This window comes from Calidris pugnax, unplaced genomic scaffold (genome assembly GCF_001431845.1).
Source record: "Calidris pugnax isolate Ruff unplaced genomic scaffold, ASM143184v1 scaffold95, whole genome shotgun sequence".
Lineage (NCBI taxonomy): Eukaryota > Metazoa > Chordata > Aves > Charadriiformes > Scolopacidae > Calidris > Calidris pugnax.
The window spans coordinates 13470027-13497082 of NW_015090885.1; the positions used below are offsets into that span (position 1 = coordinate 13470027).

The 27056-nt window shown below is 40.2% G+C and overlaps 1 protein-coding gene across 7 annotated transcripts in view; it reads left to right on the forward strand.

The window, feature by feature from the left end:
* Positions 1 to 183: 183 nt before the first annotated feature.
* The window catches only part of SENP7 (SUMO1/sentrin specific peptidase 7), a 46982-nt gene continuing 20109 nt past the window's right edge, over positions 184 to 27056 (forward strand). The window contains exons 1-12 of one of the 7 annotated variants that reach the window (XM_014947355.1): positions 184 to 307; positions 1714 to 1760; positions 4318 to 4425; positions 7290 to 7384; positions 14524 to 14721; positions 16478 to 16675; positions 20428 to 20540; positions 21275 to 21444; positions 22877 to 23237; positions 23799 to 23956; positions 24908 to 24976; positions 26127 to 26204. In XM_014947355.1, coding sequence (XP_014802841.1) covers positions 1725 to 1760; positions 4318 to 4425; positions 7290 to 7384; positions 14524 to 14721; positions 16478 to 16675; positions 20428 to 20540; positions 21275 to 21444; positions 22877 to 23237; positions 23799 to 23956; positions 24908 to 24976; positions 26127 to 26204 — 1584 coding nt within the window. In that variant the 5' untranslated portion in view covers positions 184 to 307; positions 1714 to 1724. Of the gene's footprint in view, positions 356 to 1713; positions 1761 to 4317; positions 4426 to 7289; positions 7385 to 14523; positions 14722 to 16477; positions 16676 to 20427; positions 20541 to 21274; positions 21445 to 22876; positions 23238 to 23798; positions 23957 to 24907; positions 25055 to 26126; positions 26205 to 27056 lie in introns of all 7 variants that reach the window. The other 6 variants (XM_014947359.1, XM_014947358.1, XM_014947362.1 and 3 more) reach the window with 6 other exon arrangements.

Consider the following 27056-nt stretch of genomic DNA (forward strand, 5'->3'; position numbering starts at 1 on the left):
ACCCTGTGAAACTGACAGCCGGGGCGGGCGGGCCCGGCTGCGAGGGGAGAGGCAGGCTGGAGGGGCCGGGGACGATCCGTAGGGGGCCGACATTCGGTCAGGAGGCAGCGCGCGGTGGTGGTGGGGGGGGACACGCCGCTGAGGGAAGCACCGGCAGCCCCTCAGAGAAGGGAGACGGTTGGTGCCGTTACGGGGCGGGGCGGCCTTCCCGGGCCGGGCGGAGGCGGTGCCCAACCCGGAAGTACCGGGGGAAAGCTGCGCAGGCGACGGCGGGGCCTGGATAAACAAGAGCGGCGCAGCGGTGTCGGTGAGCGCTGCGGGTATCGCTCGCCCGCCGTTGAAGTGCGGGAGAGGGGTGGGTGGTGAAGCTAAAGTGAAGGTGGCTGGTGGCGTTCCGTTAGGCCCTGTGCCGTCGGTGTTACCGCTGGCTGGGGCCGGGGCTGGGCCCGGGCAGTCCGCGCCGCACGGGGTATCTTCGGCGAGCAAAGCCCGTAGGGCAGGGCGGGTGAGCGGCCGGATACCGTGAAGAGGGAGAGGGAGGGAGGAAAAGAAGGGAAGGAAGAGTGGTGGCGGTGATGCTGCCCCGTTGTGAGGAGGGTTAGGGGAGAGCGTGGCAAGGTGGGATGGCCGACCCTCGGCGCTTGCTCTCTGTCAGTGGGAAGCCCCTTCCCTTCCCCGCCGCAGGGTTTGGAGCCGGGGGTGAGGGGTGACAGCCCGGGTGGTGCCGTCCCCAGGTGGTGGCCCCCTGTCAGCGCTGTCAGAAGGCCGCCGTTTGCCGGCTGTTCCTCTTTGCCGGCGTCCGAATGGGCAGTAGTTTGGCTTTTCTTTTAATAGTCTGTAGGTGTTGCTGTTCCCCACACCGGGGGACAGGGGCTGTAAGTTGAAAAACCACCGAGCTAAAGGAAAGTACATGAGGTTAGAGGCCTTCAAACTCGCTCTAAGGTTTGAAGGTCTTACACTGGAGTCATACAGAGTATTTTTATAAAAAGAATAAACCTCTATGGACATTGGAAGCTCTTAAGCTTTCCTTGAGGAAGAAATGTATCTGTTGACAGGAATCCTTGAGGTTTATTTTTTCTTGGAACTCCTGTAGTGTTACAGATGTCTTCTGTGGCTCCTTTTCACTTTATAATCAAAGCCTGGATTGCTTATTAGTTGCGTGCTTGCCAGGGGACTTAAGCGGTAAATGCCTTCACTAAAGACAAATTCTAGTCAAAATTTTATTAACTGTTCTGTCCACCCTGACCTGACCATCCAGAGCCTTGTCTGAGCATGTGTCTCTTATTGTGGCTGTCAATGACTTTTTACCAAGACTGTTAGTGGCAGGACAAAGGGCAATGGTTTTAAGCTTAAAGAGAGTAGATTTAGGTTGGACATAAGGAAGATATTTTTTACAATGAGGGTGGTGAGACTGGAAGAGGTTGCCCAGAGAAGCTGTGGGTGCCTCATCATTTGATGTGTTCAAGGTCAGGTTGGGTGGGGCTTTGAGCAACCTGATCTAGTGAAAGATGTCCTGGCCTGTGACTGGGGGGGGGTTGGGGGGTGGGCTAGGTGATCTTTTAAAGGTCCCTTCCAACCCAAATGAGTTCCTTGTGCTCTAGATTGCTCAGAAATTATTTTATTGTTCTTGCTTAGTATCTACTATTGTGTTCCTGCTTCCCTCTGAATAAGTAAAGCACAAATTGCTAAGTTTATTTTGTATCTTTTTTCCAGTAAAGAAAATAATGGATGGAAGAACATCATCTTCAAGTCATGTCAGTGTAAGTCTTCATACAATTTGCAACAATCTACTTTGAGGCTGTGGGTATCCTAGGGTGTTCTGATGTATTTACACAACCAAATTCATTCTCCAGTGGTCTAGCTTTCACTTTATTGGAGTACTCTTTCCTGAGAGACAGTTTATTCTGGTAGCAGTCAGTAATAATGTCTATTGTTGAACATGTGTTAATACATGATAAGCTTAACATTTGATTTCACATAAATGGTGTGTTTTCAAGGATGTTTTAAGACCTAAGCTAAAACATTAGGAATAATATTCAAGTAAGTAGAAATGCTGTATAACTGCACAATATTTAGTTATCTGCAGAGATGTGTTCAGAAACTACTTATGCTAGCGTTTATTTTTTCTAAAATAGTAGAGATACTTTTTTTCTAAAGTAATAGCTTCATCAGTGCAATGGAAGCACTGATGAAAATAAATTGTAGGCACAGCAATTGGTTTCATCAGGTAAGGTCTGGACTGTCTAGTGTTTTAGAAATAAGCTGTTTCCAGCACCTTGTTTAAGCACTTTCTCTGACCCTTGCCCCTACAGGTGGGAACCTTCAGAAAAGTACTGCTGGTCTAGATGAGGAGTATGCTAATTGCGTATGCACATGTATGTGTTTAGTCACTTTCTATTAGGGAAAGGCTGAGGCAGCTACATATGTTGTAGTTACTGTAGATGCAGACCTGTGTTGGTTACCTCTTGACTTTGTGCTTGTTGTGGGCACTGCAAACCAACATTTCCTTAATGAGTGCAAGCATTAGGAAGATATTGTATGGTGAGGTGAAAATTTTGCTGATGAAAGTATCTTGTGCTTTTTATCCTTTCCTGCCTGTTCATCTGTCCCTTTCTGTTTTCTGAGTCTGACCTTACCTGTTTTCAGTGTTATCTGTTATGTTATTACAGAGGTTATCTGAACGTCTCTAATTTCAAATGCATATTAAACTTGTTCTTAGGAAGATCATAACAGAAACGAGTAGTCAGGCAGCAGGTGGAGTTCTGAAGTAAGAGATTTGTACCTGGCCATTACAGTGCAGATCAGAAGAATGCGTTCTGACTGATAAACCATGTCTATAGGCCACTTCTCAAAAAAACCCAACCAAAGAAACCCTAATTGCAGATGTTATTGAGTAAGAAAATGTCTATTTCAATCCTTAAATGTTGACTGAAAGGGAAGGGAGGTACTTGTATTGGGAATTGTTGCTTGTGTGTAATGGTTACATCCTTTATAATTTGAGGAATCTGTTATTAACGGCATATTTGTTATTACGGTGTCTGACCAGTAAAAGAAGTTTGAGGTGCTGCATAGAAATTCAGGTCTAATTACTAAAAAAAAAGTCTTTGTTTCAAAGAAGTGTGGAGAAGGAATAAGGGCACTCACAATACAAACTGAAGAGTTGAAAGATTATTTCACTATGATACAGTATGCTTCAGTTATGGTCTGTCTGAAGGACTAGTTAGAGAGCTAATGAATGCAGTTGCTGCATTAATTAAGTTGTTAGTGTTGCTGTTCTAGAGTCCTTACTTGTGATTTCATGTTACAAGGTAGGACATCTGGCAGTTTGCAAATTAAGGTCATAATGCACTTGACAGTGGCCATCATATGGAATAGCTTTGGCTTTTTCTTGGCTAAGATACAGATGGTTGTCTGAAAGATGAAAATGTTGCATTCCTTCTGATACATTCTAATCTGATAGTATCTTCAGTGTAAGCTTTTGCTTCTCAGGATACCCGGGGATATGGTTAGGCTTGCACTTCTGTTCTTTCAGTTGATATTTCAACTGGTTTAATTAACTGTCAGGAAATGTTACCCTCTTTCCTTGTCTTGATGAACTGGTAGCAATTTAGTTTGACCATTTTTGTTTTGAATTTCAATGGATGAATGCTATTTTCCACATATTTTTTCTGAATTGGCGAATTTCTACAAATTTCTAACAGCTTTGTATTTCAATCATTGCTTTCAAAATGCTGGTTCCATTTTTGCAAAGGTTGGCAATGACAATAGCTGATGCCATTTTGAGTACGTCATAGTGTATTGGTGCTAAATTATCATACCAAAGTACTCATACTATTCTAAGATATAATTGCTTCTCCTCCTGATTTTTTTTTTTTTGAGAGATAGCCAACCTGATTGTGACACTCATCATGACATTCAGTTATTTTGTTTTCTCATTATCATTCTCTAATATGAGATAATTAAACTAGAGCATAAAAAAATCAGAGGGAACTAAGAAAACTACTAAGTGCCACTAGATTGGTTCTCATCTTCTGGGCACACATTTGAAGTTGTAAAGTAAATGTAACAGGAAGAGCTTTTTCTTGCTTTTTCAGACAGTTTGTATGTTAAAACTAGCTCCTCATGTGGTGTGACATGTAATTTGGGATCAGGCCTCGATGAGGAATGCGTTTAAATTGAAGTCACAGGTCAGTGCTACCCTTGGAACTTTGTTATTTTGCCTGACAGTTAAGAGAACTTTGTACATGGCAGTATGTCGACTCATAGCACCAGTGGATAATTTAGTTTTATTATGTGTGTAACATCATCTATTTTCAGTTTCGTATACCAAGGAAGAAAACAAACAGCAAATCAGAGGATGTTCAAGTTCAGTCCCCTTTGGCAAGGCTCCCAGGCTCCCACCATTGGGACTACCCTTTAAAAGAGGTAAAGAGAAGTTCTTTGGAGTGTAAAGTGTGTAGGAGAATGTTGTATGGGGTTTTTTTTGTTTGTTTTGGAGGCTGGATTTTATTTCAATACTGAGTGCTGCTTTGTGACCCATGTCTGACCCGGATTGTCTTGCAGAAAGGCAAATGTGTAGGTCTGAAATCTGCCTGCAAGCATACAGTTGCAGAAATGGAAGTCTCAGTGCTGTATTGCCAGCCTAAAGAATTAAAAAGCAGAGTTGACCTTCAGGTGTAGTTTGAAATTATCTTGAAAACTATTAATTTAAAGGCAAATATATATATATCTATATATATATATATTTAGGTAATTGTCTTCAGATTCCTGAACTTTTAGATTGTATTCAGGTCACTTACCGACGTTTTTGTTAAGATATGGAAGTAATTTTTACATTGAGTTTTCAATTAGTTATTACTTGTTTCCCAGAGCTGAAACTTTAAGAGACTGTATTAAATACTGTGACTTTGACAGAATTGTAGGTGCTAATACAGAAATAGCTAATTTCAGTATTAAGGCTCAAGGACTGTGAGTGTACTTACATGGCGTTTATCATAAATGACCATCTTGATAATCTCAGGCACATATAGAGGCAAACCTTTGCTTCCATAAACTTGTTCCAAGTTCAGTAAGCATTTTCAAAATTACAGGTTTTGGAAACATTTTGCTACTCTTGACTCCTTCAACTCAGCATTGAGAGTTTGCTGCTGGCTTTAGCACTTTCAGAATCAAGGGGCTGGATAAACAGGCTTCCCCGCAGAGGAGTTTTAAAAACCTAGTGAGGAAAGTTAGGAATTTTGCCTGACTTAGAGTAGCAATGATAATATGATCCAGGTCTCCTGGTGGGCCTGGTTGTTTGAGCATGCTGTAACACAAGCTCACTGCCTGGTTATGTTCTATACTGCTATTCTTAAAGTTACAGTCAGGTTTTGAAGTTGGAAGTAGTGTCTTCTGTGGTTACAAGCAGTAGTTTCTTAGGTAGAGTCAGCTCTTGTGTGGAATTCTTCCTTTCATTCTCTCTGCCTCTATAAAAACAGTAGTTAGACTGGGTGAATTGAAAAATCTTTTTTTCTTATTATTTCCTGTATATTGTCTATTTTTCCATTTCTTATTTTTCTTACCAGTGTCTATATATTTCAGACTTTTCCATGTGATAGAGGGCTTATTATGCTTTAAACACTGGCTAGTTCTTTATATTCTACTTCAAAAGAAAAGATTGCTCATGAGGTATCATAATTAAAAGAAATATTACTGGTTTATCCGTACAAAGGTCTGTGCTGGTTGTATTTAGAATCATAGAATGGTTAGAGTTGGAAAGGACCTTAAAGATCATCTAGTTCCAACCCCCCACGGCAGGGACTAGAGCAGGTTGGTCAAAGCCCCATCCAGCCTGGCCTTGAACACCTCCAGGGATGAGGCATCCACAACTTCCCTGGGCAACCTGTTCCAGTGCCTCACCACCCTCACAGTAAAGAATTTCTTTCTGTTATCTAATCTAAATCTTCCCTCTTCCAATTTAAAACCGTTACCCCTTGTCCTATCACTAGTCTTCCTGTCAAAGAGTCCCTCTCTGGCTCTCCTGTAGGCTCCCTTCAGATATTGGAAGGCTGCTATAAGGTCTCCCTGGAGCCTTCTCTTCTCCAGGCTGAACAACCCCAACTCCCTCAGCCTGTCTTCATAGGAGAGGTGCTCTAGCCCTCTGATCATCTTCGTGGCCCTCCGCCAGGCCCATTCCAACAGGTCCATGTCCTTGCTGTGTTGAGGACCCCAAAGCTCAACACGGTCTCACAAGCGCAGAGTAGAGGGGTAGAATCACCTCCAGTGAGTTTAGTGTTGCCAGAGTTTGCTCTGTGTTGTTTGAGAAATTTTGTGCAGCTTTCAGTGATTTGGGCATATAGATCTCTAAAACACTTGAAGACCCGTGCAATGAAGTGAAGTAGATAATGTTTGAAGGCAGGAGAAGAGCAGAGCACCTTCAAGGCAGTTTCTTGCTGCCAGCTGTTTTAATAATGAAGGTATTTTCTGTTACAAAGTTGGCCTCTGTGGTAGGGGAAAGACTGGTTTGGGATTCACCTTTCAGACTCCTCTAAAGTATATAAAATATGCATGGGCATAGAATTTCTTAGATGATGTTTCACCCCACACTTAAACAGAAATCAAGATAAGTTTGTCTGCCTTCAGCCTGACTGGCATAGTTTTCAAACATCTGATTGGTTTATCATCTTTTATATTAAAAAAAAAATATTAGGAGAGATTAAGAGTAGGTAATGTCAGATGGAGATAGATTTCTGCAATTGCACAAATAACTGTGTTTTGGTGGAGCTTCACTTATTTAATTTGAAAATACAAGTGCATTCTGGTAAAGTAAGAGAATTTGGAAAAACTGAAATCTTGCTGTTTTGCGTTTTGCCACCTGAGTACTAAACCTTCAAATTCCTTTTCCTTCTCAGAATTTTATGTCTTTGAGTGGAATGTAATTGGGTTAAATGCATGGAGTTAAAGAAAGTAGAAGTTATCTTGTGTATTCGTGATTCTGTAAAACAGCCTTAATATTTAAGTGCCTGTTTAGGATAGTCTCCTTCTTTAAATAGGCAAATAATTGAATTATCCTGTATTGTCAAATTTCTTTAGGAGAAAAAAGTTCCATTCAGGATGAGGTGGTACATGGGTGCCTTAAATCAAGTAAATTGACTCTTTGCAAAATTTTTGCATATACTCTTTCTGGCTCTGCTTTATTTGATCAATTGCATTATTTCAGTGTCTGGCATTTTTCTCTTTTTCTAGTGTAATGTCCGTTATGACACATTTATGTCTGTTGGAACCTGCCAATCTTATTTATTTTATTTCAGTGGAACTTAAGTGCCAACAACAGAAAGTCTTCCACAAAAGGAAAAAGGCAAAAGGACTGCAACGGACACAGCTCTAATGATGAAGAATCAATTGGGTAAGAAGTCATCTCAAAACTAGTTCTTCTCTGTATTTTCAGAGTTCCGTAATCTTTCTTGAAGATGGCTGTCACTGGTCTCTGGTGAATTATTTGTGTCATACAGGGATGATTTTTGAGTTGTTAGGTAGCCCACCTCCAAAGAATCCTGTTTTAGTGATTTAATGGCATTGTGAATTATGAAGCAACTGTAACGTTTTCTTTGTTTTAACACAACGCAAGGTTGAGGTGTCAGAATGAGAATGCAACACTTACTAGAGGAATTACTGCTTGTTGACCTGCTTGGAATCCTGAAAGGTGTTCATGACGCTCTAAGGGTAAATTATCATTCTAGCCCTAGATATATTAAATACTTAAGAAGATTCACAGATTCTTTTGCTTGTCACTGACACTTTTTTTTGTGTCCTGTAGCCCACAGTGGTTAACCTGGCTTTATCAACTCAAAAAAAAAAAAGAAAACAAACAAACAAAAAAACCAAAAAAAAACCCCCCCCAAAAAAGAAAACCGCCCAAAGAAACAACCAAAAAACACAATTCAAGCAATATGATGATTAGTGGGGGAAGACAGTAAAAAAACATAGTTTTTTCACCTCTGTGTTATAGGTGTAAGTGCAATAGTTGACAAATGGAAGTGAAAATATAGAATTAGATTCATTGACAGCAACTAGGGAGCATAATGATTTCATGAGTATGCATTTTCTGACTGGAACTTGATCATAAGTGATTTCTTGTCAGAAAGGGCTGTTAAATACACAGTGCACAGGTAATGCAAATGCTTAATGACATCAGGTGACACTGAATTTGGTGGGTTTTGTGACCTGTAAATAGTCATCTTTTAACCTGTTCTTTATATTCAGAATGCTTCAAATTGTTGTAAGGAAGAGCTGAATTTATAAAGATTCTGATTCTATTTTTCATAAATAATGGAAAGTACAGGCATAGCTGTCAGTTTACATGTAGTTACCTCAAAATGTTTTTCTCAGTAACATTGACTGAGGGAGTGGCTCATAGGGTCAACCTTAGAGAATTTAAAAGCGCTGTTAATTGCAGTATTTTGAGTTTTAATTATACAATGAAATGGTTGATATCTGACAGCAATCTCTAAAGGTCTTTCAGTGATCTTTGAATTGACCTTTCAATGTTCAGGAGCTTTAAAAAATGAAAGCGACTTTTGTATCTGTTACATATGTTGATTTTTCTCTTATGTATGTTCATTTTGATATGAGAGCTTTTTGGGTCGTGTTTGTAGGTAATCCATGATTTTTACCAAAATTCTTACTAGAGCATTAGTAAGAAATTATTTAGACTGTAAAAAGACAATAAATATTCAGATATTAAACCTATGCATTTTTTCACTTCCTCAAAAAAGGATGTGTGTCTAGAGACTGGCTGGAGGTTCTCTGTAAAATAAACTTGATCTGCTGTCTGATCTTTGTGGCCCTCCTCTGGATTCACTCCAACAGGTCCATGTCCTTATGTTGGTGGTCCCAGAGCTGGACGCAGTACTCCAGGTGGGGTCTTATGAGAGCAGAGTAGAGGGGGAGAATCACCTCCCTTGACCTGCTGGCCACGCTTCTTTTAATGCAGCCCAGGATACGGTTGGCTTTCTGGGCTGCCAGCGTGCACTGCTGGCTCATGTTGAGTTTCTCATCTGCCAACACTCCCCAGGTCCTTCTCCTCAGGGCTGCTCTCGATTCATGCTCCAGCCAACCTGTATTTGTGCCTGGGATTGCCGTGACTCAGGTGCAGGACTTTGCACTTGGTTTGGTTGAACTTCATGAGGTTCACGTGGGCCCATCTCTCAAGCCTGTCCAGGTCTCTGGATAGCATCTCTTCCCTCCAGTGTGTTGACCACTGAACAGCGTGGTGTCATCGGCAAACTTTCTGAAGGGTTAGACAATCCTGCTGTCAGTGTGGCCAACAAAGATGTTAAACAGTACCTTTCCCAATACGGACATTAAGGAACTCCACTTGTCACTCGTCTCCACTGGGACATCAAGCCATTGACTGCAACTCTGAGTGTGACCGTCCAGCCAATTCCTTATACACTGGTGGTCCATCCATCAAATCCATATAAAAATAGAACACTTTTTTGAAATTCAAGCTTCTTGTCTTGGTCTGTCATGTTTTCTTTAGGGGGAGGGTGGGGGGAGTACTTAAGTAAGATGTGCGTGATTATTTCAGCTCAGTATTTTAAACATTAATTGAAATACATGTCACGGATGAATCAAGTAGTGACCCTGTAGCAGTCAAGTGCTTGTGGCAATTATTTACATACTGGTTCCCTTTGCCCTCACAAACTCATTTTGGCAGTAATAACTTCCTGGTCCAGAAAAGCAAGGAGGTTAGTAGGGATGTTTATCTTTGCTGTCAAAACACTGACTTGTAATCAGTTGATGAATGGTCAGGGCCTTGGGGTAGGTGGAGACAAAGGCTTTCTTCTCAACAGGTTGTAGTCAGTGAATGTGGCAATTGGAGTTTCCCATTGATAGTGCATCATGTCATTCCTTTGGGCTCCAAAAGGCCAAGGAGCTCCTGAGCTGTGCACGTGCTGCAGAAGCTCAGGTAGATAAATACGTATCAAGTCTATTAGAGGCTTTATTCTGTAAACCAGGGACAGATATTCAACTTCTGTTGGACCCAGTGGGGCAACCCTTGCATGGTACGTGGCATCCCACTGTCAAAATATTTATTTCCCGAAACTTGGGTTTACTAGTAGAAGAAAGTGGGTATGAAGATGTTGGTATAGACAATTAATAATTTTTTCCAAAGGAGGTTGGTACCTCCAGGTGTCACTTTTGTCACGCTCTCTAATACAAATTTGAAAAAAATTGTGCCAGTGGTTACAATATCAGTGCTTGCACAAATGCAATCATTGATAAAGGAATTGCATCTAGCAGCTCTGACGACTGAGTGAAGTACAAGTCAAACAGTTTCCTCAAAGGGGTACAATTAATAACTTTTGGTCCTGTGCTTTGTAAGGCTGGGTAATACCTTTTTGCCTGTGAAAAGTGATTTGAGAGTCTCCAGGAGCAGCTAGCAGCGTTTTTTATAATATGTATTTTTTTTTTGTCCATTCTATCCTTACTTGTGTAAGTATGTTTTCATCACCTGTGTGTATTTTTTTTTTCTTTTGTGGAGATAGAGAGGAGAGGGTACAGTAGGTACTTGCTTCAGAAACAAAAATAATTGCCTTTGGTTTTCCTTCACCAAGACGCCTCCAGTCTTACTGTTGTACAGGTTACTTGCTGGGTCTGCTGGTGGGATTTGCTTTTAATGTCTACTTTGCTTGCTTTTTTCCTGCTTGACGTTAATTTTTATCTTTTTCAAATGTCTTTTGCATGACTTGCTTTGTGGACAATTTAACAGGTAATTCAGGGATCTGTGTCACAACCATCATTTACAAATGTATAGGCTGTCTTAAGTGTAGGTGTTCTTCCTGGATCTATTATATGCCCAGTCTTAATGACAGGATTTTTCAAGAAATGCCACCAGATGCCATTCCCCTTTTGGAGAGGGAAACCATTGAAAGCTCTGAAGCCACTGTACAGCTCTGAAGATCAGATCATAACCAGCTGTCCTAACAAGGTCTTCAGTCAAAAACTGGTGCCATGTAGGAAGTGATGTCTTAGCCTGGCACCAATATCTATAAGAAGAGCCAAATGTATAATGTTTTCTTCCTTATTGTTTGTTGGAAGTTCCTCTCCTTTGCACAGGTTTCTGGTGCAAAGCTGGTTGCTGATTAAATGTCTTTCTGCTACAGTTCTTTAGTAACTGGACCCCTAAAGTAGTTTGGGTCTTCCTTATGTTTAAGGAGGAAATGTTAAAAACTAAAGCACAAGAGTAATTGTCAGTTTCATGAGATGAATTTGCATGAGTTACTTGATGACTTTTACCTTGAAATTGCCTTTAACTGCTTTAGTAGTTGTAAATTTTCTTGACAATCTAATAGGTTCTTGTGTAGCTGAATTTTGAATTTTTATCAGATTTCTTAAATATATATGTTCTTTGTTTCCTTAGGTATTGCTGATTTATTCCTTATTTTTAATATACCTTACAGTTGGACAAACAACAAATGATGTATAAGTTCAGTCACTGTAAGCTCATCTTACATATTAAACTATGGTTAATGTATCAACTCTGAACATTTGAGAAACCCAGAAAAAAAACCTAGAACTTCTGACTTAGTGGGGACTTCCATAGAAAATAAATCTCTTGCTTCCTCTGCTAAATCAAGAACACATTGTAGCCTTGGTATATGCTCCCTAGGCTGCTACAGTTGGGCTCCACCGTGCCAGACAGTGTTACTAAACTGTCGCTCACGACCTGTATATACTTTCTAAGCTTTTCAGTAGCTAAAGCATATTCCTAGAGAAACAAGGAGTGGGGTCAGCAGAACTGCCACCTTGGACTTCCGGAGGGTGGACTTCAGTCTCTTCAGGAGCCTGCTTAGCAGTCCCTTGGGAGGCAGTCCAGAAGGGCAAAGGAATCCAGGAAGGCTGGACATTATTCAAGAAGGAAGTCATAAAGGTGCAGGAGCAGGCTGTCTCCATGTGCCAAAAAGCAAGCTGTCAGGGAAAAAGACTGGCCTGGCTGAACAGAGAGAGATGGTTGCAACTAAGGGAAAAAAGGAGAGTTTATGACCTTTGAAAGAAGGGGTAGACCGTTCAAGACTACAAAGATATTATGAGGTTATGCAGGGAGAAAATTGGAAGGGCCAAAGCCCAACTAGAACTTAACCTGGCTTTGGATGTTAAGAACAATAAAAAAAGGTTCTATAAATACATTACTAATGAAAGAAGGGCGAAGGAGAATCTCCCTCCTTTATTAGATGAGGGCAGTAACATAGTGATAAAGTATGAGGAGAAGGCTGAGGTACTTAATACCTTCTTTGCCTCAGTCTTTAGTAGTAGAATTGGTTGTTCCCTGAGTACCCAGACCCCCAAGGTAGTAGGTAGTACTGGGGAGCAGAATGAAGCCCCTTTAATCCAAAGGGAAATGGTGGGGGACCTGCTATGGCACCTAGACACTCACAAGTCTTTGGGGCCAGATGGGATCCACCCAAGGTTACTGAGGGAGCTGGCAGAAGTCCTCAGCAAACTGCTTTCCATTGTTTAGCAGCGGTCCTGGCAAACTGGGGAGGTCCCAGTTCACTGGTGTCTAGCAAATGTGATGCCCATCCACAAGAAGGGTTGGAAGGAGGATTCAGGGAACTGCAGTCCTGTCAGTCTGACCTTGGTGCCTGGGAAGGTTGTGGAACAGATCATCCTGAGTGCCATTATGCAGTGCGTTAAGGACGCCCCAGGTGATCAGGCCTAGTCAACTTGGGTTCATGAAAGGCAGGTTCTGCTTGACAAACCTGATCTCCTTCTGTGACAAGGTGGCTCACTTGGTGGATGAGGGAAAGGCTGTGGATGTTGTTTACCTGGACTTCAGTAAAGCTTTTGACACTATTTTCCACAGTATCCTCCTGGAGAAACTGGCTGCCCGTGGCTTGGACAGGAGTACTCTCCACTGGGTGAAAAACTGGCTGGAGGGCTGGGCCCACAGTGGTGGTGAATGGAGTTAAATCCAGTTGGCGGCCGGTCATGAGTGGTGTCCCCCAGGGCTTGGTATTGGGGCCAGTCCTCTTCAATATCTTTACCAATGATCTGGACAAGGGGATCGAGTGCACCCTCAGTAAATTTGCGGACAACACCATGTTAGGTGGAAGTGTTGACCTATTTGAGGGTCAAAAGGCTTTGCAGAGGGATCTGGGCAGGCTGGATTGATGGGCTGAGGCCAATGGGATGAGTTTCAACAAGGCCAAGTGCCAGGTCCTGCATCTGGGTCACAACAGCCCCCTGCAGCACTACAGGCTGGGGGCAGAGTGGCTGGAGAGCTGCCTGGCAGAAGAGGACCTGGGGGTATTGGTCAGCTGTCGGCTGAAGGTGAGCCAGCAGTGTGCCCAGGTGGCCAAGAAGGCCAACAGTATCCTGGCCTGGATCAGAAACAGTGTGATGAGTAGGGCCAGGGAAGTGATTGTTCCCCTGTGCTCTGCACTGGTGAGGCCCCACCTCAAGTACTGTGTCCAGTTTTAGGCCCCTCACTACAGGAAAGACATTGGGGTGCTGGAACAGGTCCAAGAAGGGCAACGAAGTTGGTGAGGGGTCTGGAGAACAAGTCTTATGAGAAGCAGCTGGGCTTGTTTAGTCTGCAGAAAAGGAGGCTGAGAGGAGACCTTATTGTTCTCTACTACTACCTCAAAGGGGGTTGTAGTGCCGTGGGGGTTCGTCCCTTCTCCCAAGTAACGAGTGATAGGATGACAGGAAATGGCCTCAAGTTGTGCCAGGGGAGGTTTAGATTGGATATCAGGAAAAAAATCTTCACTGAAAGGCTTATCAAGCATTGGAAGAGACTGCCCAGGGAAGTGGTGCAATTGCCATTCCTGGAGGTATTTAAAAGATGGGTAGACAGTGCTGAGCAATACAGTTTAGTGATGGTTTTTGTCAGTGTTAGGTTGATGGTTGGACTTGATCTGAAAGGTCCCTTCCAACCTTGACAATTCTGTGATGGGGAGTTTTTACTAACTTTGTAATTTGTAATTGTTTGTAACTTCTTTAGTGCTATTGAATAGAAATCAGTTAGAGTTTCAACACTGAGAGATTGTACCAGCTTCTTGATTTTAATCCAACAAAATCATAATCTAATTTGTGACATGGGAACCAATATTCATTGTTCTAAAATAAGATGCTGCAATATGAGTGCTTGTTTTCATATCCTGCGAATGCTCAAGTGTACTCTTTCAGAATAGTTTGTAAGGCTATAGTGACACCACTTCCAGCATTTTGCAATAAAAAGATGCACCTAAATTTCCATGTTTCTGCACTGAAAACTTACCTCTTCACAATCACATATGGATGTGTTAGTTACTGATATGAGAAGAATAAACCTTGAAAGGCTGTCCTGATCAAAATATATGTTTGTGATTCCTCTTCTCCAAGGAGAACTGCTCTGTAAATTGTCAGGGAAGTGAACTTAATTCTACTGAAGATATAAGGTATGATGCAGAGACAGTAACTCACAGAAAAGCTTTGTTGAATTCATGTGACTTAAGTTCTCAGCACCCTATTATTAATTTATTATTATATGTATGGCAGGCAACCCAAAGTTATCTTGACGAATGTCCTGAGGACGAAATTAGGAAGAAAATATACACAGGCGCAACCTAAAACTGGTGCTAGTTTTTCTGATGTTGGCAAGCTGCAGTCAGATCAACCGCCCTCATCATCCGTTGCCAGCGTAACGATATGGCAAATTTTAAACCCTACTCTCCAAAGCCTTTTTCTGTCTAAAAGGTATGTTGTTTTTGCCTTGTGTCACTAAACAAAATAATTTTCCTTTCAGTTGTTTTTTCTTGAGAAAGTATTCTTTGTTGTACCACAGCTGTCTTGTTCATGAGCTATATTCTCATTCTCATGTCATCTGACTTGATTGAATTCCCTTGTACCTGGTTCCTTTTGATAATCATTGAGAGAGATGGTGCCAGGCACACTGTGGTGGGTTTTCTGATCAGATAGCTTCTTAGATGGTCCTGTACTAACAAGACCAATTAATTCTGATTCAGCCATTGGACTCTCAAAATGTTTGGATTTTTTTATTGTTGTGAAAAGAAGAGTACACTTGCATGTAACTGCCCTCTTTTCTCAGAGGAGGTTATCGGTGTGTATTTTCACTGTTACTGTTTCAGAGTGTCTCTGGAGACATTCAAAACCTGCCTGGACACGTTCCTGTGCAACCTGCTCTAGGTAGACCTGCTCTGGCAGGGGGGGTTGGACTAGATGATTTCCAGAGGTCCCTTCCAACCCCATATCATTCTATGATTCTGTGACTGCTCATGAAAACATGAGAACTGGCATAAAGGGTCAGAAGAAAAGTATATCAAGTCCAGTAACTTCCACCCCCACCCCAAGCAACAGCCAATTGCCAATACCCAGGGAAAAGTATGGCTAGAGTGAATATTTTTTTAACTGAATTTTCTCTCTCGGCTTCTGATGTTCATGGGCTTTCCTTATTGGAGGTTACATCTAGACTACAGTATTCTTCTATATCAGTCTTTTCCTCTAAATCATATCCTCATTGCTTATCACCAGTGTGCCTCTGCAACATCTTGTCTGTAAGGTAGTCTCCTGATTAAAAGCAAATTTATGTCTTGGTGCAAGAGGAAATCTGAGTACTCCCCAGACACCGTGCCCTCTGTACTGGAGTGTGCCTTGTGGATGAGTACAGACAACAGGAGAATTTTGCAGTCCATACCCAAAAGACAGTGTTGCTCACAATGGCTTCAAAACAGGCCATGACATTACATCTTAATACAAAATAAATTGCCATGGAAGTGGTAGAATTTTTAAATCTCAGCTTGAGAAATAAGTGAGTAAATCATGGGCTATAGAACAAGCTGGCTGCAGAAGCTTTGTATGAAGTAAGTTCTACTGCTCTTACACATCTGTGCTCAAGTTCGCAGTTGCATCTTCATATTTCTGGTTATTTTTGATGCTTTTCTAACACTTGCAGGTGTTTTTCTGAGCCTTGCTATTGCTACTCCGTAGAATGCCACCTGGAAGTTGAGGAGGGGGACGAAATCTAATGCTAGCATTTTGGGGGTGCAATACTTTTCTCTCTGTTGACTAAGTGCTTGACAAAATTAAGTCTACTTCACTGGAGGCTTCTTGTTTACAGGAAAATCAAGATTGTTTGCTCCATAGTTCTGAGAATTATGTACAGATATTGTATTCAAGCTATTTAGAAATAAACATTTACCAGTTTTGAAACAATACTTACATGATGTGTTAGGGGCGTGATGAATTGTATCTGACTAAGGTGAAATATATGGCTAGTGTTTCTTACCCTGGTCTCTTGTTGCAATTTTCTTTTTGTGTTTATCTGCTTACCCTGCATTTTAAGTTCCTTAGTGGGATTTTGTTTTGTTTCTAGGGGACTGAAAGTAATGATGTTTGATTATTATCAAGCCTCTAAGATACATGAATTTAACAAGTAGTTTCTTTCCCTGGATTTCAGTGCAGTATTTATGATTTACTGTTATATATGTGGCAGGCAACCCAAAGTTATCTTGACGAATGTTCTGAGGACGAAAATCGGAAGAAAATACATAGACAGCCATGTAATAATTGATGCAGATTTATCTGATGCTGACAAATTACTGTCTGGTCAACTACCCTCATCATCTGTTGCCAGCCTACAGACCTGCCAAATACTAAGTTCTTCTCATGAAAGTACTTTTTTGTCTGAAAGGTATGTTACTCACTGCTGATTTTGCTAGTCTTCCTGAAATGACATAACTTCACAATGGAAAAGAATTTCCCTGAAACAATTTTTGTTATACTCTTGTCTTGAATCAGGAGTCCAAGCTAAGATGCTGCTCCAATGAGCCTTTTTAACATTGCATTTATTTTGATTTGCTGCACCCAATGTTAATAGGCTACTTTTCTTTCAGAAAAAGAATTTCCATTTACAAAATCAGTGTTTTGATTTGCAAAGATGGCCATGTAATTCAAATACATTTAAGTTGGCTTTGTGTCCAGAACCAAAATCTTGTTTTCCCATTGCTGTTAATATGTTATAGCGTGTTTTCAAATAACTCCTTTTGCAAAATTTCTCCAAATTCCTCTCTGTGATAGTTAGTTTCATTTCACTTTAATCCACCAGTCTTCTCAATCCCAACAGAGTGCCATTGTTTAAGGGGGGTGTGTGTGTCCTGTCGTTGCTTAACGTCTACATTTCCTCTTTTCTTCCTATGTTTAGGTTGACTGAGCATCACAGTAATGCTTGACACATAAAACTAGCAGAAATCAGATATTATGACTCTATAAAGTTTGGTTTTGTCTAAGATGGCAGTTGAATTCAGAGTAAGCTTTACATCTCGCCTTTTATGGATGGCCTCCTCTTTGCTTAACAGCAAAGTATCCACAGGAACAAAGAGCAAGAAATTTGGGAGAAGAAAGTAGAAAGAGGAAGGAGGAGAAGAATGATTTGTGAAGGCAGGAATAATCAACAGTTCTCAGGTTAAAGAAATCATAAAATTCTTGAGAGAAGTCATGTTCCTCATTCTGATAGATGAACGTCTTGGAGAACATAAATTAGTAAGAATTCCTTTTTCTTTTTTTGGGATCCTCATTTCTGCTTAAATTAATCTGACAAAGCTGCAATTTAAATGAGGGATTTAGAACAGTTTGTTAGACTGTCTCATTTTAGAAGTATTGCATTTGTTGCTAATAAATAGTTTTCCACAACTTTAGGCTGACTGAAGTGTGAGGAGTTTGAATTCTTGTGTGTAACTCTAAATCTGAGGAAACAACTTGCATACTTTTTCAAGCTCCTATCTGAAGGGCAGCTGTTGAGTTTTATGTTAAGCACAAGAATGGTTTGAACTAATCAGGTTTTTTTAGTAGTTGATGTACTCAACTTGCTTTAGATGTGGAGTGATTCATTGCATGAGGGATTAATTTTCTGTTCCTGTGAAGTGCTTTTCTAATGTATTAAGTAAAAAGCTTGCTATTAGTAGGAACCAACGTTTGGAGGATTTTCCTCCCCTCCTCAGTGACCAGTATGTTAGTGCAAGTTGTAATAAATACTGTGTATGAGATAGAGATTGCACCAGAGATGCTGTTTGATCCTGGTCACCTCTCTGTAACTAAGGTCTGCAGAGGATACACTTAGCACTGATTCTTTGGGGTCTCTTCTTTCAGAGGAGAGTAAAATCTACCCCCCTATAATGGTTATGCATATATGTGCATGTCACCATATAGAGATTCTTTTGGATTGTCAGTGTAGCTAGAATGCATGCTTTGTTTTACTGAAAATTGTACCAGTTTTGTACTATGGAAATTTCAGATTAAGTCAAATAATTGTGTGTGATCAGAACAGAGTGGCAATAAGTTAACTTTTCTCTATCAGCTAGAACTTGCTGTGAGTTTCCAGTTTCCTTCCTGGCTTTTCGTGTTAAGAATTGGTGGATTTTTTTATTGCTTGTGCACTGCAACCCATCATAAAATGCATTTGCTTAAGTCACCACTGATCTATCGGTATAATTAATGAATTTGAGGTAGGTCTTAAATGTAAAGAAACAAATTTTTAAAGTGTGTTTTGTTCTTGTTTTTCATGGTTGTTGAGAACACTTCAGTATATACTGCCAAAGCTTCTTACCTTATGCATATATCTAAGAAGTGCATTTTAAACAGGCTTATCAGCGAAGAGTGGAAGTGAAAATAAAATGTGCAGAATTTGTGTATAGAAAAATGTGTTTAGGAAAGTCTATTAGCTGAAGTATTCCTGTTGAAATGTTTCCTGTTGCTGAAATACCAATTGTCATGTTGATGTAAAACAAAAGCTAAAAACCACTTAATGGTTTAGTATGCTCTTTTAAAGCAGTCAAATCTATATAGCTGTTATGCATGCAAACATTTAAGTTGAGAAAGAGATGTGGATTCCAAAATCAAGTTTTCTGTAGCGAGGTTATCCCAGAACTAGAGCTGCCTTATCTATGGAAGATTCTGTTTTGTTCAATGTGCAGAATGAATAATAGTGCTTACCAAACACTTTTTCTGTCCTATTCTTGATTCTTTGAATGGAAAGATAATCAGTAATTTCTCCATGGTGCTTATATAGTGTTCATCACTGTTGTATCAGAGCACTCTGGAAATCTTTATTTCTCTTTACAGTATTCCCAAAGGGCAGTGATACTCCAATCTACAGATGTGGAACTGAAGAATAGATGCCTGTTCAGGAAGTGTCCAACAGTTTTAGCTGTCTAGTTAGAGAAGTCAAGAAATGTTCTTTTCCATCATTGCTGTTCGTTATGGGTCCAGGCTCAGCTGCCAGTGATAGCAGTCATTATGATGATCGCTTAGCTCTTTGCAAATTGGAGACTGCAACATTCTGAGTTAAGCACATTATGAAACAATGAATGCAAAATCCCTTTGGATTAAGTGAGGTGACAAAAGGAGGAATGGAACAGATTTCTAGAGCAGCACTGCATTGCTTTATCTATGAAATCTTGTTTATTTTCTTTTTTATTTTCCAACTCTCACAGAAAAAGAAACAGAAGTCGCTAAGGTTAGTTTATTTTATCTTGTAGCCCTGATAAATTTTCACAAGAGAAGTCTTGCATACTGAATGTAATTAAGTTCATGTGAGAAAATACCACATGAACATCTAACTGAATGTTATCATAGTGCATACATGAGAAACCAAAATACAGTCACGTAGACTTTTGTCAGCTGTAACTAGCCTCCAGAGAAGTTGAGAGTATGTTTACAAGAGTAGACTTCAAATGTGAGTGTCATACTGCTGTCTTGTCTATCTGTACCTCCTGAATATATTCTCCTATTTATAAAAAAGCTAAGAAAATTTTAAAAAAGCAACCTAATTACTTTCTTGCATGTCCTTCTTAGAATGAAACTACAAACTCAGCTGAATACCTGTTTGCCTATTTTCTTGTATTGTAATCTTCTTCTGTTTATTTTCTGTTTCTTCCTCATTCATGTCCTTTCCCCCACACCTCTTTCAAAGTTACTGTTTCAAGCCCTTTTGAGTAGGAATTTCTGTTTTAAGTCTTTTCTCATTGCAGGAACTTACTTGGTGGATTCTATTAGCAGTTCTAAATTAAAAATATCCTACATTGCCTCATTCCTACCACATTCATGACAAAGGCAAGGATACACTCAACTGACCATTGTTCTCTCTTCTGTTTTCTTGTTTTGTGTTCTTGTTACAGTCATGCTTTACAGCAAAATAATATTTCAGTGTCTGATGTCAAGCATGTCAGAGTTTCATTCTTTCCACCTTTTAGAAGTATCTGTTTCATTAATAATGCCAGAGTATCTGTATTTCCATAACGGAAACTGAATTAATGTTTCATTTGCCAAGCTCCCCATGCTTACAAGAGAGGCAGAAGTTTGTGGTCTAACCAACTTTTGTTACTGTTGGGATTTTTATTCAGTATTCTCTCAAAATTAAAGATAAGTCATAGTTAATATTTTTTACAGGTCTGAGCATTGCCTAAGAAAGACAGATGATGATCTGTGTAAATTGACCAAGGCTTCGAAGGAACCAGAAAAAAATGTCTTCACTTCTAGGAGACGGAAGCTGGAGAAGAAAGGTCTGTAGTGAGCATTTAAATATGAATTTTGGAGTATTGGGAAATTTTCTTTTTCTAGTCTAGCAGTGTTAGGCAAGCTCCGAAGTAAAATAGGTGTTGCACGCAGTGTATGTATTTCCTCAAAATGCAGTTTTTTACAGATAAAAACAGCTATTTGATGTATTTTAGCATTAAATAGGAATAAAGCTGTGGTTAATCAGATCTGTGGAAGAAAAAGTAAACTGAGGGAAGCATCATTGTACCATTATAATCCTGATCTTAGAAAAAGTCTTTTATACTCAAGAATGTAATACATTAAGAATGCTCAAATGGTTTGTGAACGCTGCTAGAATGTTTATGCTACATGAAAATATTTGTATTTACTGCTGAGAAATTATAAGCTCTATGCTGAGACTCCAGGAAGAACATACTATCTTTTTTAATATTGGTTAATAATATTTGCAGATTAGAACAGGAAATGGAGAATATAGCATCCGGCAGAAGATAAAAGAAAGGTTGTGAAGTATGGAGTGCTAATTTTTACTTGGAAGGGAACTATGCATTTGGTTATACCCTTATCTCAACTAATTGTGCAATAATAATCTTTTTTTGGCAGCCGTGCACAATTTAAAAAAGGAAAGAACTATTGTGGAAGGTATCTACTTCCATGCATTTTATTTAAGACATAACAGATATGAAGAAATGCAAGGTTTTTAAGGATAACCAATTAAATCACTTTGTTTTTCCTGACACAGAAAACAAGAACTATGATGAACTGGAAAAGAGGAGCAGAAACATGAACAGCACCACTCTCAGTCAGAAGGAATTGGGCTCTTTTGGTTCTGAGAAAAGGAAAAGAAGATCTAGTGGCCATATTTCTGATGACTGTAATGCACACGTTCCAGAAAAATCACTTCTACTGTCTGTAAGTTGCACTTAATTTTAATGCATGTGTTTGTGTACACACGGAATCATGGAATTGTTGGAGTTGGAAGGAACCTTCTAGAGATGATCTAGTCCAACTCCCCTGCCACACTACGATTGCCTAGAGCACATTACTCAGGACTGCACCCAGGCAGGTCTTGAAGATCTCCAGAGAAGGGGACTCCACGATCCCCCTAGGCAGCCTGTTCCAGGGCTCTGTCACCCTCTCCGTAAAGAAGTTCTTCCTCATATTTGAATGGAACTTCCATGTTCCAGGTTGTGCCTTTTGCCCCTCGTTCTGTCACTGGGAACCAGTCAAAAGAGTCTGGCTCCATCTTCCCTCAAACCGCCCTTTAGATACTGATAAGCATTAATAAGGTCTCCCCTCAGCCTTCTCTTCTCCATCCTAAAGACTCCCAGCTCTCTCAGCCTTTCCTCGTAAGGGAGATGCTCCAGTCCCTCATTCATCTTTGTTGCCCTTCGCTGGACTCTTTCCAATAGTTCCCTGTCTCTCTTGAACTGGGGAGCCCAGAACTGGATGCAGTATTCTAGTTGTGGCCTCACCAGTGCAGAGTAGAAGGTGCACACATACTTCAGTAGCAGCAGTAGCAACATCCAAAATTAAAGAATTATGCTAATAAGTAGAGTATCTAGGGATACTGTTATACCTGTTGTGCGAAAGTAGTTCAGTGGTGCATCAAGAAGAGTAAGTATATGTACTCCTGTCCACAACATCAGAATATGCTGCTTGTAACAGAAAGGTTGTGAGAGCTGAATGAGAGTATTTCCTTCAGACATGAGCATCAAGTAAAACGATTTTGGAAATAAGGCATCTAGCTACTTAAGTGAAGCTTCTTTCACAGATGCTGTAGATCTAATTAGATACTTCAGTGCAAAAATTACAAAGTATTTTGGGGTTATTGAAATCTTGCAGATGTTATCTTTCTCCCTCCTCTTTAGTCTATTGTACCCTTCCCTAAGGTTTTATTCTGAGGCAACCAGTCAGTCAAGTGCAAACTTGATTTGAGGCTTTGTATATAATAAAGGCATTTCTGTAACTTCTTGACTACAACTCCACAGAAGTAGGTAGTTGCTGAGTCCTGTTCACCATTTTGACCAAGACACACATTTGTAAAGTAATGAACATCACTGGTGCTTGGTCTTTCAGTGTCAGAGAGTGAGAGAGGTGCTAAAAAATCAGAAATAGCATCTTGTTCAGTTTGAACGGGGGTCACAGTAGACTTTGAAAAGGTGACCCCTCATACCTGTGGAATATAAGGAGCGAGAAATTACCCTGACTTCAGCATTAAATGCGGCTGCATTAAGCTGTAATTATTTTGTCTAGCACACAGCTAAGTTTCAGTGATCACTGATCTGAACCATCATATATCAAGAAATTAACATGTATCCTGTTTCTGATTCCTGTTTTCTAGAAAGAGGAAAGATTGAGTTCATCTCAGATTCCTGGCCACAGAACACCCTGTGAGGATGGACAAAGTCACAGATCTAATACAATTCCGGTGCCGGACTGTATTCTGCAGCCATTAGAGAGAGACTATAAAGACACTTCCACCCACAGCCACTTAAAGCCTGCTCACAGCTGCACAGAGGAACCTGGCTCAGAGTCTCCTCCCAGAAGTTTGTCAGAGAAACAGCTGTCTGCCACCAGTGAGGATGTGGTTTCACCACGAGTTAGTACCATCAGGAAATTAAAGATGGACACGTCACAGTATCTGAGCAAGCTGCGGAACAGAATCTGCAGGGGTAATCGGCACCTTGTTTCAGTTGACCCAAGTATGTACTGTGTCTGTGCTGCTGACAGTTATTACTGGAACACTTAGGTACTAGGAGAACTGATGGCTTGACTGCCTAATTGAAACATATGGAACAAAAGATTAAAGACAGAGATCGTGTTGTTTGTAATGCCTTGTGCAGGTTAGGAAATAGTGCCTAGTGCCAACATCCTCTACTGGAGTGTAGAGGGTCTTGTACTTGAGAAACAGGATAGAGAGCAGGATTTTAAAATTCCGGTCCTTATTCTGCAGCTGACTTTGTGGCTATCGAAAATCAAGCTTGTATTTGAAATATTCTCTCTTTGAAGCAGCTATGTTTTGGCCTGTTTATTTTTAATAGTCAAATAATTTTGAGGATCTTGGGTAAAAAGTGTTAATAAATATACAAAGCAGTACTTGTTGAATAGATTTTCATGCACGCAGACCTTTGATATTACGCAGTACTTTGATATTACATACTGCAAGAGAGAATTCATTGCTCATCTGAAATCCACAATGAAAGAAATATTCTCAAGTCTGCATCTTGTAGTATATATATATATACTTATTTTTTCCTCTTTAGTTGTCCTTTCCAGTGATGACGAAGATGGATCTTCTGAACCAAAATGCACAGAGCTCCTGCAGGATGATATCACTGAAAATAAAGAAACAGACCAACAGTCTGACTTCTGTTCCTCAGCAAAGCACTTGGAAGACAATGTGGAAAGTCCCACAGAGCAGGTAGTCCAGTTTTTGGCCTATGTATTGTTATGCCATCCCTTTAATTTATTTCTCCAATGTTTATTTTTTCTTGCATGTTAGAAAAAAAGCGAAATGTTTGGAGCAGATATGTCTAGTTCCAGCAGTCAGCACTAGTTGCAGTAATATATTTCACAGAGAGAATTCAGGACATTCTTCAGAGAAGATCTCTGGCTCTGAAGCTTGAGTATTTTTGCAACATACGATATATTTTGAATTTACACATTTGGAAATGTTTAATATTACAAAACAGGAAGGATCAAGTAGTGATCTGAGCTAGAGGTGAACTTGATGAAGATACATGTGTAAAAAGTTTTTTTTCACACGATGTTTTTTATATTTATTGTAGTTCAAGTCAGTAGTTTCTTCTTGTCATCCGGTCATTTCTTGTAATTCAGTTCAAGGATCCTGGCTGATAGAAGACAGAGATAGGGTAAAGTTCCCTTTTCTGTGTGGCTAGCAGTGTAATTTGAATCTGAAGCTATCCAGACAGGTTGTTGCCCCGTTTTGGACTTGATTAGCCTTGTTCAGCTTGCTTTGACCTGGATTTACATTATCTCTATAATCCTGAAACAAGCCAGAAGAGGCAGAGCTGCCTCTTCTCACAGATGTGTTGTTTTGATCATAAGCATTGAATTGGATTCTGTACCTTTGCTATCAAAAGAAGGGTATCTTTTGTTGTCTGTTGTTTCAGTTTTTACCTGACTCTAGATTAGTAAAGAGCACAGGTTATGTCTTGGCAATGGAAACTTTAGAGGTGGAGTAAGATACTGTTAGGACATTGTCAGTAATGATTGTAATAACATTTACAGCTTTTTAATATGGAATTCTTATATGGAAGTTGACTTTGGGACTAATTCTTACAAACTTAAAGAGAAAATTCCTAAGGTTACAGAAGTGAAGTACCTCATTGAAATGTAATTTTTTTCCCAGTCTTTAACAGAGTCAATTGAAGACATATGTTCTATCAGCTTACCTTCTGGAAGCACACCTAGAAAACAGATGAACCCAGCATTGGATGTTGAATTTGATAGTCTATACATTGGGAAATTTAAATGGGTATCAACAGGTCCTGCTAGGGTAAGTTGTTCCATTGGGGTGATATTTTGAAAATATTTAAAAATTAAAATTCTAGTTAAGCAAAGCTAGTGGTACTTAGTATGGAAGCACTGAGTTTTGATTATTGTTGCGTCAAATTGCTTTGGTTAAACAATTGAGTGTGTAGTCCATTACCTTGTATGTCTGGACTGCTGTCAGTAGAAAAGCTGACTGGGATTTTCTGTGACCCCAGTTTTCAGAGCTAAAGGGGCTGTATAAATGCTATACTGGAACAGAAATCATACCAAGGAAGCTTTTCTGAGTTCTAACAGAAAATAATGGCTGTGTTAGAATTAACGTAGCCATTATTCGGATCAACACCTCTAAACGCTTAAATAAATGCCTTCTGAATTAACATAGCCACTATTCTGATCGACACCAAGAAACACTTAAAGGGTGGTTGTCAAGAGGAAGGGGCCAGTCTGTTTTCAGTGGTGCCCAGTGACAGGACAAGAGGTAAGGGGCACAAACTTGAACATAAAAAGTTCCATCTAAACGAGGAGGAACTTCTTTATTTTGAGGGTGGCAGAGCAGGGGAACAGGCTGCCCAGAGAGGTGGTGGAGTCGAGTCTTCATCTCCGGAGACGTTCAAAACCCGCGTGGACATGTTCCTGTGCAACCTGCTCTAGGTGGACTTGCTTTGGCAGGGGGGTTGGACTAGATGATATCCAGAGGTCCCTTCCAACCCCATATCATTCTGTGATTCTGTCATGTCACTTGAAATAAACACCAATTACTTTTCTCAGAAATAGTACGTATATTAGAATAAAGTAATCCATAGTGACCAGAGTTCAGATACTATGCTCCAATCTTTCCTTTTAAACAGAACATTGCTTGTTTTGTAGCTTTAAAGAGCATAAAACCAACACTAAAAGCATTAGCACATAAGCAACATCCTACTCTCACAGGACGCAGAAACATAAGTGAAGGTGTACTTCACATGGAGTACCAGCTGCAGTAGTTTCAAAAGGTCTTTGACCAGACTTATTCTGTGTATTGCAATTAAAAAATAAATATTTGAACACTTTTTTTTTTTTTTTCACCTAGAAAACAGATGAACCCAGCATTGGATGTTGAATTTGATAGTCTATACATTGGGAAATTTAAATGGGTATCAACAGGTCCTGCTAGGGTAAGTTGTTCCATTGGGGTGATATTTTGAAAATATTTAAAAATTAAAATTCTAGTTAAGCAAAGCTAGTGGTACTTAGTATGGAAGCACTGAGTTTTGATTATTGTTGCGTCAAATTGCTTTGGTTAAACAATTGAGTGTGTAGTCCATTACCTTGTATGTCTGGACTGCTGTCAGTAGAAAAGCTGACTGGGATTTTCTGTGACCCCAGTTTTCAGAGCTAAAGGGGCTGTATAAATGCTATACTGGAACAGAAATCATACCAAGGAAGCTTTTCTGAGTTCTAACAGAAAATAATGGCTGTGTTAGAATTAACGTAGCCATTATTCGGATCAACACCTCTAAACGCTTAAATAAATGCCTTCTGAATTAACATAGCCACTATTCTGATCGACACCAAGAAACACTTAAAGGGTGGTTGTCAAGAGGAAGGGGCCAGTCTGTTTTCAGTGGTGCCCAGTGACAGGACAAGAGGTAAGGGGCACAAACTTGAACATAAAAAGTTCCATCTAAACGAGGAGGAACTTCTTTATTTTGAGGGTGGCAGAGCAGGGGAACAGGCTGCCCAGAGAGGTGGTGGAGTCGAGTCTTCATCTCCGGAGACGTTCAAAACCCGCGTGGACATGTTCCTGTGCAACCTGCTCTAGGTGGACTTGCTTTGGCAGGGGGGTTGGACTAGATGATATCCAGAGGTCCCTTCCAACCCCATATCATTCTGTGATTCTGTCATGTCACTTGAAATAAACACCAATTACTTTTCTCAGAAATAGTACGTATATTAGAATAAAGTAATCCATAGTGACCAGAGTTCAGATACTATGCTCCAATCTTTCCTTTTAAACAGAACATTGC